Source organism: Oncorhynchus mykiss, chromosome 5 (assembly GCF_013265735.2).
Source record: "Oncorhynchus mykiss isolate Arlee chromosome 5, USDA_OmykA_1.1, whole genome shotgun sequence".
NCBI lineage: Eukaryota > Metazoa > Chordata > Actinopteri > Salmoniformes > Salmonidae > Oncorhynchus > Oncorhynchus mykiss.
Window position 1 is genome coordinate 73,627,630 of NC_048569.1, and position 12,872 is coordinate 73,640,501.

Sequence of the window (12,872 nt, forward strand, 5' to 3'; positions counted from 1 at the left end):
GTCATATACAAGAATACTCTCTTAACCTCTGACCTGTCTCTTCTCCGCACCATGTCACACACACAGGTTTGTATTTCTATCCTTGTGGGGACCAAAAAAAGGATTCCCATTCAATATTCTATTTTCACTAACCCTAATTCTAACAAGATCCCAACCGATATTTATCGGTTCACTGATTATTATCAGCCTATTTGGACCTTCCACCAATATTCAATAAATAGAATGTAAAAGGGAATCACTTCTCATGTCATTGTCACAATGTGAAATCTACCTTTGAAGCATAGGTATTGTGCAATTGCTATTTTGGATGGCAATTTATGACAATTCAGTGTGGGAAAATGACTTTCATTTCCACACTAAAACAATATATCAGCAGATGTATTGGTAAGTTTTGTCCTCAAAATAATTGTTATTGGACCCCAAAAAACATTGATTGGCCTCTAATTCTAACCTGAATTGTAACCCTAACACCTAAGCTTTAAGTAGCCTTTTTACTTGTGGGGACTGGCAAAAGGTCCACACTTTTCCTTTTTTTTACTATCCTTGTGAGGACTTCTGGTCCCCACATGGATAGTAAAACCAAACACACAGTAGTATGTTTTGACTTGATAGGAACAGTCTGATCCTGGTCCCAGTGGAGCTTTGACCCTTGGCCTGTGTGATAGTTGTTGATGCCACATCCAGTCAGTGTCCCAGTGCTCTGAGGATGGAGATAAGGAATCGCATTGGGAACCCTTTGATCAGCTCCTACTGGTTCTACTCCAATATCTCAGCTGCTCAGCACATACCACTACAGTCTACAGTCCTATGATTATTTGATATCGCATCTGTTTCCCACAGAGCCACAGAGATGAAGTGTGTGTGTCTGTACTCGGTATGAGGGAGTCAGTGAAAGAGAGCTCCAGTGTTCTCACTTACTTTCCATGCTTGGGGCCTCTCCTGACAGTGTGTGATTAATTATTGAAGTTGGCTTGAATAGAAGAGGAGAGCTGTTGAGGAATGAGAGGGGGCTCTAGTAGTTTGTTTCTCTGCCTCACACAAACACACACACATGCGAGCGTGCTCTCGCTCTCTTACACACACGCCGACTCTTTCTGACTCTGGTCAGGGTGGCGGAGAGAATCAACCTAGGCACACCTGAGTAATATGTCACACACACACGATTCTCCCAGGTGGGCTAACGAGATATGTTTAGTGTTCTGTGTCTTGTTTTGGTGACTCAGATTGGTATACACCCTCGACAGGGTTTCCGTTAACCGGTAAATGCCAGCTTTTGGCCGATTTAAAAAAAAAAAAATAATAATAATAATAATAATAATAATTGTTACCGGCCAAATTGTCCAAAAATAAAAATCCATTGCAAAATAATGTTTTTCATTGATGGACATACCAGGAGATGTGCTCTAACTTCAAAGTCAAATATACTTCATATGCCAATAAATCCCCAAGCTGCTTGGAAATCAGTATTGTGTGTGTGTTTCCATTTTTTTATACTCATAAGGGTCTTCAGCTAACTGTACCCAGGCTGGGCAAAATTGGCAAAGATTGTGTGTATTCCTGTTTCCAGTGTGCCTGTCGAGATGGTATTCTTTCTCAAACAGAGTTAAGACAGCCTCAGGTCGCTCCTTCCTGAGGACAAAGTAAGAAGGCTGTTGCGCATCAGAAGCTGCTCCAAGAGTTGGGAAGTTATGACTTCCGAACAGCAGTGGCTCATATTGAACAGGCACGACGGGTACACCGTAAACGCAAGTCAATTAGAGGCTAATTAATTGTGTTCATCAAGCCCGGTCCTCAACATATGCTTGCCATGTATAGTATAAAGATTGGGAACGATTGATATACATTAGAGTAATGATGTGTGTTATGCGCAATTGGTGCATTTCAGTCTCGCTTATTCAGTGGGACTTGGAAACGGAAAATTGTTACTAACTATTCACATCGGAGAGTTACAATGTTGAAATCACTAGGCAGCCATCTGCCTACAGTAGGAATCGTTATCAATAAGCCACGTACAGTGGGGCAAAAAAGTATTTAGTCAGCCACCAATTGTGCAAGTTCTCCCACTTAAAAAGATGAGGCCTGTAACTTTCATCATAGGTACACTTCATCTATGACAGACCAAATTAGAAGAAAAAAAATCCAGAAATTCACATTGTAGGATTTTTAATGAATTTATTTGCAAATTATGGTGGAAAATAAGTATTTGGTCAATAACAAAAGTTTATCTCAATACTTTGTTATATACCCTTTGTTGGCAATGACAGAGGTCAAATGTTTTCTGTAAGCCTTAACAAGGTTTTCACACACTGTTGCTGGTATTTTGGCCCATTCCTCCATGCTGATCTCCTCTAGAGCAGTGATGTTTTGGGGCTGTTGCTGGGCGACACGGACTTTCAACTCCCTCCAAAGATTTTCTATGGGGTTGAGATCTGGAGACTGGCTAGGCCACTCCAGGACCTTGAAATGCTTCTTACAAAGCCACTCCTTCGTTGCCCGGGCGGTGTGTTTGGGATCATTGTCATGCTGAAAGACCCAGCCACGTTTCATCTTCAATGCCCTTGCTGATGGGAGGTTTTCACCCAAAATCTCACGATACATTACCCCATTCATTCTTTCCTTTACACGGATCAGTCGTCCTGGTCCCTTTGCAGAAAAACAGCCCCAAAGCATGATGTTTCCACCCCATGCTTCACAGTAGGTATGGTGTTCTTTGGATGCAACTCAGCATTCTTTGTCCTCCAAACACGACGAGTTGAGTTTTTACCAAAAAGGTTTGGTTTCATCTGACCATATGACATTCTCCCAATCTTCTTCTGGGTCATCCAAATGCTCTCTAGCAAACTTCAGACAGGCCTGGACATATACTAGCTTAAGCAGGGGAACACGTCTGGCACTGCAGGATTTGAGTCCCTGGCGGCGTAGTGTGTTACTGATGGTAGGCTTTGTTACTTTGGTCCCAGCTCTGCAGGTCATTCACTAGGTCCCCCCGTGTGGTTCTGGGATTTTTGCTCACCGTTCTTGTGATCATTTTGACCCCACGGGTTGAGATCTTGCATGGAGCCCCAGATCGAGGGAGATTATCAGTGGTCTAGTATGTCTTCCATTTCCTAATAATTGCTCCCACAGTTGATTTCTTCAAACCAAGCTGCTTACCTATTGCAGATTCAGTCTTCCCAGCCTGGTGCAGGTGTACAATTTTGTTTCTTGTGTCCTTTGACAGCTCTTTGGTCTTGGCCATAGTGGAGTTTGGAGTGTGACTGTTTGAGGTTGTGGACAGGTGTCTTTTATACTGATAACAAGTTCAAACAGGCGCCATTAATACAGGTAACGAGTGGAGGACAGAGGAGCCTCTTAAAGAAGAAGTTACAGGTCTGTGAGAGCCAGAAATCTTGCTTGTTTGTAGGTGACCAAATACTTATTTTCCACCATAATTTGCAAATAAATTCATTAAATATCCTACAATGTGATTTTTCTGGATTTTTTTTCTCATTTCGTCTGTCAATAGTTGAAGTGTACCTATGATGAAAATTACAGGCCTCATCTTTTTAAGTGGGAGAACTTGCACAATTGGTGGCTTACTAAATGCTTTTTTGCCCCACTGTGTATCACACATGACATGAGTCACGACCCCACGATAGTTCAAATTACAATAAACATACCATTTAACATCATCCAGTAGAACTGTAAAAGGAGAATTTGAGCTTTGTGCTTTCATACAGTACATGCATGGTGCGGGTCTCGTTTCACAGGAACTTTGTAAAATAAGCTTTCAATGATCCAGCCTTAACAAATGTTGTTTATTTACAAATCAAATTTGATTGTCCAACAGCAGTTTTACAGTTTTTTTCATTTTTGTGGCTGCCTAGTGTGTCCTCTTTCCATTGCTGTGGTGCTGAATCGCAGAAGGAATGGGGAGTCGGGCAGGCCGGCCTGGTCATGGCTAGAAGGGATCCAGCTTTTGTCAAATTAATGTAAAAGGTTTAATTTATTTGCATTTTAGCTGACCCTTTTCCTAACCGTAACCTAGTTCTCCTAACCTGCTACGAAAGTAAAATCTGACGTTAATTTGACAAAATTTGGATCCCTTCTAGCCATGACCGGCTGGCCCTGGTGTTTGTAGACAGCCATGTTTTTTTTTTATTAGGCCTAGTTTCAGTTAGAGGCCTAGATAGTATTTGAAAACAACTGTGTTTTTGTTATTTATTAATACATGTTCATACAAATAGCCTATAGTACAGGTTGTTCGCAAATTATATAATACAAATATATTTTGAAATTGTTTTATTACTCTGTAGGTGACTTGTTCTTCTCTGCAATTTTTCTTAAATTATATTCAGTTATGATTTATAGTGGGGATGAAGACTCAACGGGCAATGTTTTGCTTTTCAATAAAACCTATTATGTTGTTTAAGAACATCGTTCTACTTTTATTACAACTTTACAGGTCAATTTCTATTGTTTAAGTGAATTACAATAATCTAAATGTGATTTTGAGCACCGTGAGTGGAAGCCTAAATAAATTACGCACCCAGTGCATATGGATGTCTGGTAAATTAAAGCCTTGCATGACCCACACCAGAGTTTCCATTAGGAAAATGTTGGAAAATTTCCCAGACCCATATGCATTGGGTGTGTAACCTGATTATGGCGTCCACCTACGGTGCTAAGAATCACATTTAGATGATGGTCATTAATTTTAACAGAACATGCAAGTTGATGCAATGACGTGCGTCATTCTTACTGAATTCTGATGCACACTTTTTGAAGTCAATCGATCAAATGTATTTATAAAGCCCTTCTTACATCAGCTGAAATCTCAAAGTGCTGTACAGAAACCCAGCCTTAAACCCCAAACAGCTAGCAATGCGGCTAGGAAAAACTCCCTAGAAAGGCCAGAACCTAGGAAGAAACCTAGAGCGGAACCAGGCTATGAGGGGTGGCCAGTCCTCTTCTGGCTGTGCCGGGTGGAGATTATAACAGAACATGGCCAAGATGTTCAAATGTTCATAGATGACCAGCAGGGTCAAATAATAATAACAATCACAGTGGTTGTCGAGGGTGCAGCAGGTCAGTACCTCAGGAGTAAATGTCAGTTGGCTTTTCATAGCTGATCATTGAGAGTATCTCTACCGCTCCTGTTGTCTCTAGAGAGTTGAAAACAGCAGATCTGACACAGGTAGCACGTCCAGTGAACAAGTCAGGGTTCCATAGCCGCAGGCAGAACAGTTGAAACCGGAGAAGCAGCACGGCCAGGTGGACTGGGGACAGCAAGGAGTCATCAGGCCAGGTAGTCTTGAGGCATGGTCCTAGGGCTCAGGTCCTCCTCCTCCGAGAGAGAAAGATAGAATTAGAGAGCATACTTAAATTCACACAGGACACCGGATAAGACAGGAGAAATACTCCAGATATAACAGACTGACCCTAGCCCCCTGACACAAACTACTGCAGCATAAATACTGGAGGCTGAGACAGGAGGGGTCAGGAGACACTGTGGCCCCGTCCGACGATACCCCCGGACTAGGCCAATAGACTAAACAGTCCACATTTACTTTTCTTCAGCAAACAATATGCGTAACAAACAACAAAATCAATCTACTATCCCCCATACTAGAAAATGGACCTATTCTATTGGTCAGCTTGTCAAAAAAGAAATAGTCTATTCCAAACATATTCTGGGACAGTTGTGGGATGATGGATCCCAAATTCATACAACCGGTAGGCCTAGGCTACTTAAACATTTTAAAAAGCATTGACAAATCAAAATATTTTTGCTTAATGTTGATAAACGATTATTTCTTCACATTACGCTGCACACTGCACATGTGAGCGGTTTCATGTGACAGAGATGAAAGTATCCGTTAGAAATGCTGAACTAGAGAAGATGTAATATGCAACAACTAGCAGGTAAGACCTGCCTCATATGTAAAAAGAAAATTTGACGTTTCAAACGATTGTTTTTTTAATGCAATACTGCCTTCTGCTCATTGCAAAGTGGTGTGTGACGTGCCGATAAAGCCTGCGTTCTGTTGCCTATGCATTTTCTGTTTGAGATGCTGTAGCAGCTGATCTCACGCTGTCTGACAGATTTTCCGGTCAAAGGCTTTCTGTATGCTGTACAGTACGTGTGATAAATAAGGTACATAACGATTATACTGTACATGTGCCAATTTAATTATGCGAATTAACCTATAGACCGATAAGCGTGACTATTCAAATTAGGGATACACGATATATCTTTGAAGATACTGGAATTGGCCGACATCTGCCTGATGTCTAGTTTAACCTCTCTGGGATCGTTCGGGACGCTAGCGTCCCACCTCGCCAACAGCCAGTGAAATTGCAGGGCGCCAAATTCAAAACAGAAATCTCATAATTAAAATTCCTCCACCATACAAGTATTTTACACCATTTTAAATATACACTTCTCGTTAATACAACCACAGTGTCCGATTTCAAAAAGGCTTCTCGGCGAAAGCAGAACATATTATGTTAGGTCAGCAACTAGTCATAGAAAGCATTCAGCCATTTTCCAACCAAAGAGCGGTGTCACAAAAAGCAGAAATATAAATAAAATGATTCACTAACCTTTGACGATCTTCATCAGATGACACTGTATGTTTTGTTCAATCAAGTTCATATTTATATCCAAAAACCTCAGTTTACATTGGCGCCATGTTCAGAAATGCCTCCAAAACATCTGGAGAAATTGCAGAGAGCCACATCAAATAACAGAAATACTCGAAACATGTCAAACGATGTTTACAATCAATCCTTAGGGTCCTTTTATAATAAATCTTCAATAATATTCCAACCGGACAGTAGCGTATTCATTACAGAGGAAAAAGAAGGAACGGCGTGAACGCGCAGTAAACAACTGATTGGCCGTAGCCTAGTCCACTTGTTGAAGCAGGTCTTATTTGACACCCTGCCACAATAGAAGCCTCAAACAACTTTCTAAAGACTGTTGACATCTGCTGGAAGCCTTGGGAAGTGCAATCTAGCCCCATAGACACAGCATATTGGATAGGCAATCACTTAAATGAAACTACAAACCTCAGATTTCCCACTTCCTAGTTGGAACTTCAGAGTGTTTTCTATCCAATACTACTAATAATATGCATATATTAGCATCTGGGACAGAGTAGCAGGCTGTTTACGCTGGGCACCTTATTCATCCAAGCTACTCAATACTGCCCCCCTGTCACCAAGAGGTTAATGCTGATGTGCAAAACTGATGTGAACGCTGACGTGCATACCTATATAACATGGGTGCATGAAGTAATGATGCCCCGTAAAATGTTGTGCAACACAGCATTCCTAACCTAGCCCACAATGTCTGCTGTGTGGATCGAGCAGTCAACAAGTCGAGCAGTCATTTGAAAGAGTAAGAAAATGTCAGCAAGACAACTCAAAGGCGAAATCCATTAAAGCCAAGATAATGGAATTCATTGCCCTTGACTATCAACCGTTCTCTGTCGTGGGTGATGTTGGCTTTTGCGTCTGGATGAGCACTGGTACACACTAACGTTAGCACACTTTCAAATGTTCAGATGCTACCCTACCACAGTTACACAGTAATAGCGTCACTGCTATTAGCTTCACGACTGAAATTTGGACCAGCGATATCGGCCCCATGAGCATGCTGAGTCTGACAGCACAGTGGGTTGACCAGGATTTCGTACTGGGGAAAGTCGTATTTCATGCTCATGAATGTGCTGGTTGTCATACTGCTGCTGCCATTTCAATGGCATTTGAGAACATGTTGGAAACATGAACATACTAGCTAGCTCCATTCAAACAACTGACTCAAAAAATAAGCTCATCGTTCTACCCTCTGTCATGACATTGAAACGCCTGGTTGGGAATGAAACAACTGAACAACGAAACAGCACAGCAAGTGAAATAGGTTTTGATTGTTAACACTGCACTGATTGCCTTAGACCGCTGCGTCTGTCTGTGTGTTAACTATTTAACTGTACTAGAATGATTAAAAGGCCGCAAAAAATTGTAATATCGGTTATCTGTTTTTTTTGGGCACGGAAAATATCGGTATTGGCCAAAATGTCATATTGGTGCATCACTAATTCAAATGGAATTACATCGACTGGTATTAGCATAAATTAATAGGCTGAAGAACATTATTTTGAAATGTGACTTTTTCTTCTTTTTCTCCAGAACAATTGGCCGACAGCAATTTTATTTATTGGTCAAAAGCAAACCATTACTGGGTAACAGGAACCCTGACCCACACCCACACATATGCAGGGAGACCCATGTCTCTACTCGTTAACACTGCACTGATTGCATGGTTACAATCTCAGCCAGGTGTCACAGTCCAGGTGTATTGATATTGTGTGGTATGTATGTGAGCTGGGCTCTGAGCTGCTGGTAATGGCAGGGTGGGTACCTCATTAGCTCCTACTGTGTCTCACTGCCTCATGATTTCTGGAGTCAGAAACACACAGCCCCTCCTAGTCCCTTCTCAGCGCCAGCCAGACCATAATGTCATAGTGGGGGCTGATCAGCAACCAGGGAGTGTTGTGGTGTGGGCCTCAACAGAACAGGAGCCCTTCCCTCCCTGCCTGGCTGTTGTTTTTCTGGCCTGACGCCTTCAGTCTGATAAGCTGATAATGGGAGGGCTGGCTGCTCTACAGAGGCTCAGGCCAGCCTGGACCAACCTAGCCCTCTACACATATTTACCCACAAAAACAACAGTTTGTTGTTTCCCATACTTCAAGATTTAAGACATGACTTCAGGAGACTCAGTCTTGGTAGACTGGACAGACTGGGGCCAGGTCTAGTAAGGGGGCTGCATAAACTGGTGGACAGGTCTGCCAAAGCCAATCGACTCTGGGGGAAAACAAGTGTAAAGTAAAGCGGTCTGTCTATGCTGAGCTCCTGAACAGCCTGTCAGTTGTCTCTGGCTCCGTGACTCCAGCTCTCTGCCAGCATTCATCAGTGGAGAAGAAAAGCTAGCAGTTAGACGTTAGGTTTGAGCTGTGGGTGTTTGGGGGAGAACACTGCAAACAAGACACACACTCCCATACTGAATTGCATGGACGGACACACACACACACTCTTTCTCACAGAATGGTGAATGATGGACATAACTGTGATGGTCTTTGAGAGGGGGAACAGATGCAGCATTTGTGAACTGGCCCTTTTTCACGACTGCGTCAATACGCTGGCTTTGTTTGTCCACTGTAGAGGTGTCCAAATACCAGCCAATGCAAACAACCTTTCAGCTGCCCACTGTTTCCTTTCTGTCCCCAAAGTCTGATGCCCACTTGTCTGAGACCCAAGAGGTCAAACTCCAGCTTAAAGGCCACAGGTCTGAAACCACCAGGGCCAACCCATGACCTAAAGTCCAAACAATGTTCATTGGTCATGGCCCATCAGTGCCAACTGACAGCCCTGTAATGGGAAGAAGGAAGAGAAATTGCCTGAAGTGAATTTTAACTATGTTGGTGTGTCTCTAGTCTAAATACTGCGAATTCAGGATCTGGGGAGCTCCTGTCTGCCTGGCAAGTGATCCAATCTTTAAACCATTAACCCTCTCAGTGCCACTACCCCACACAGGGCTAAATCAGTCCAGTCTGACCCAGCAGGACAGGAACAGCTGGCTCTGCCTCTGACTAGAACAAAAGCCTGCCGACATATCGTTCCCTTCTAAGAGCCGGCAGTGGAGGGGAGTGGAGAGGTCTGAAGAGGCGCTTAGTATTCAGCTCATACCAAGCCGCACTCGATAGACTGATAACTGTGACATTTGTAGTAATCCCCCGGTATTCATCCTAGTCTCTATTTATGCTAAAGCCTCTTTCCGCTCATTCTAGATTGGGAGATTCCTATTTTCTCTCTTGTATCTAAATAGGCAGTAAACTCTTGGATGGAAAACATGATATTAAACACCCACTGACATCCCTCTGACCTCTGTGGTTACAAAGTGGGCCAATAGGCTGACCTCTGTGGGAGAGGGAGGCTGAGCAGAAAAGAGCCCTGTGGAGAGGGAGAAGTGAACTGGCGAGAGAGGAGTGGAAAACATGGATGTATGGAGGTTGAGCTTCTCAGGGCTGGACTAATAGCCTGTTCCGCTCTTCATCTCTCTCAGCCCATCACCAAACACTCATGACCCCAGCCTTTTCTCCTTCAGTCTGGAGCAGCACGACTCATCCCATTTAACATGCCTCTCCCTCAGCCAGAGCAAGATGGACTGGGAGAAGAGGAGAGTGGGAGGAGAGAGAAATGACAGCGGAGGAGTTGTTTTAGATTCATTGCTTTTAGTGACTGCACGGTCTCTGCGTGGCCAAGCTGGCCCGGTGAAAGATATCTGTGGTGGATTAGTGAAAGAACCTGTATTGTACCCTCACTCTTTCACGCTCTCTCTTGCACCACTGCAGGCAGGGATGTGAAGGGAACAGATTTCTGGTTGTTTGTCCTAGCTTTCCCAGCTGTTACTGCTGCATTAGATTAGTCCTGGCTGGAAGGGTCTGCTGGGCCACCCTGTCTCTACATGTTTCTGTGTCTTTCTGGCTCATGTTGGCGTGGAGGTTCTGTCAGTCCCATCAAACAGCATCACATTGACACTCCTACCTCACTGTGTTCCTCTCTCTCGTCTCTCGCTCCCTCTATTCCTCGTCTCTCTCCATCTTCCTCTAGTCCATCTGTCTTTTGGTCATGCTTCTTCTCTCCCCCTCTCTCCTCAGTGTAATGTGAGTGGGCTCTTTCCTGTGTGAGAGACAGTCTTAAAGCCTAGTCAGTGTTTGAAATGGCACAGAGATGGAGGGTTCTGTGCTTTCAGGTCTGTGTGATCCCGGGCCACCCAGAACCAGCCTTCAACGCTGGAACGGGGCCAATCAGCCAGGTAAAGGCTAGACGCGCGCACGCACACACACATGCACACACACATGCACACACACATGCACACACACATGCACACACACATGCACACGCATACTCACAGCGAGTCTGCACACATGCATTGCACACACATGCTCACGTAAAATGGCACCTTCATTACACACACAAACTCCCAGCCACTCACAGCTTTATGAAAACCGTATGGCTGAGTGCGCTGTTGCCATAAGTCTTTCATAAACCCAGACCCCTTTCCTGGCAAACTGGTGTCTTTTTTTATGACTAATCTGTAGCTTACTAATAGCTCCTGCCTCAGCAATGTCTTAGTTGTACTTCCATGTGTTGAATGTTTTTATAGATTTTCCCCCTCTCTCTTAAAGTGAATTCTGAATTTAGCCTAGTTCCACCCTACACATGGCTCCCTCATGGGCCCTCTGTGTCCAGACTCCAGGAGAGGCCACTTTGATCATAGCCAATGACTGCAATTCCCAAGAGCCCCCACACTGCAGCCCAGGGCCAGTGGACAGGCCGTAAAGGGAGAATTTGTTGGCGTCAACGAGTGCTTACTCCTGAGGTGTGTGTTTATAACTGGCACTCAGAGGAGGGGAAGCAAGGCCTCTTGGTATGTGCATTCGTCTGGATGAGGAAGCCCTATAGTGACCTGATGTAGGGATAGGAGGAGGAACAGGAAGATCTACAGTGCCAATAATACACAGAGCCAGTAGTAGAATTGCCTGAGAGGACTAGTGAGAAGTTAATGTGTGAGCCAGAGCTCCGTCTGGCCTCCACATGTCTGCCTGTCTGTCTGCCTCCTCTCTCACTGTAAGTAGTGAAGACTTGAAGACTTCCAACAGGAACACAAAGGAAGCTAAACTAAGTGTTTATTTGAAAACTCCTCACATTAAAAAATGTGCATCTGTTCACTCCGATATTGTGTGTTACTTGAGCAATAAGGCACGAGGGGGTGTGGTATATGGCCAATATACCACGGCTAAGGGCTGTTCTCGCAACGCGGAGTGGCTAGATAGTCCTTAGCCGTGGTATATTGGCCATATACCACAAACCCCTGATGCCTTATTGCTAGTATAAACTGGTTACCAATGTAATTAGAGCAGTAAAAATGTATGTTTTGTCATACCCTTTGTATAATGTCTGATATACCACAGCTGTCAGCCAATCAGCATTCAGGGTTTAAACACCCAGTTTATAATGTTGCTTTTACCACTCTGACTTCAGCACTGCCCCGCTGACTTTGAATGACTCTTTCACAAGATTCAGTACATTGTCAATAGACCCATAAACAGTCCCAAAAAAGGCATGCAGAGACGGGTTGCCTTAGAAACCAGTAGTTGGAAGTTAGCCTTTGTCTCAGTGTTGGTTCCATGCGAGAGGGTGGCAGGAGGAGGAGCAGTGACGCTAGGTAGCTGCTCTCTCTAGCTCAATGAACAGACCAGTTTGATGTAGATTCAGCTCAGTCAGAACTCCTGAGCCAACAATGTTTTACAGGACTCCGATAACCTTTTAGAGGACTCAGGCAGGAGTAGTAAGTATATTTCTGGGTGAAAATCACCCTGTAACATGTCACTCAACCTCTCTCCTGATCCTAATTTCCTCTGTCTCCATGTGTCCTGACTGAGTCTGGTTCAAATCAACCTATACATCATACCACCTCCTCTCTTCAAACTAGTTAATTCTTTCCTTGACTGTCCCTAGTCCTGTCCCTGCATATGACAGGCACACAGTCCGAAGCCCCCAGGATTGTGTGTGCAGGGAGGGAACAGGGAAGGCTGCTGTCTCCAAGTGGTCATAAACGAGACCATTAGGAACCAATTTAATGTAATGGCGCTCTAATGAAAACAAGATTGCTCCTGCCCCTCGAATTCCACACTTCCACAATGTGTCACTTCCACAATGTGCTTTCTCAACACTAGGGGAGTCTGAGCAGTACACACTGACATGTTGATGAAGACAGAATGTTCCCTCTCCAGGAATGTCTGTGATGTCTCTGGGTTGGGGTT

The 12,872-nt window shown here is 43.9% G+C and overlaps 1 protein-coding gene across 3 annotated transcripts in view; it reads left to right on the plus strand.

The window, feature by feature from the left end:
• sh3rf1 (SH3 domain containing ring finger 1) overlaps nt 1–12,872 on the plus strand; it is a 70,358-nt gene that overhangs the window by 14,273 nt on the left and 43,213 nt on the right. For 2 of the 3 annotated variants that reach the window (XM_021604283.2, XM_021604284.2), the window contains exon 3: nt 10,799–10,861. The exons of the other annotated variant lie outside the window; for it this stretch is intronic. In XM_021604283.2, coding sequence (XP_021459958.2) covers nt 10,799–10,861 — 63 coding nt within the window. The remainder of the gene's footprint in view (nt 1–10,798; nt 10,862–12,872) is intronic. 3 annotated transcript variants of the gene reach the window in all.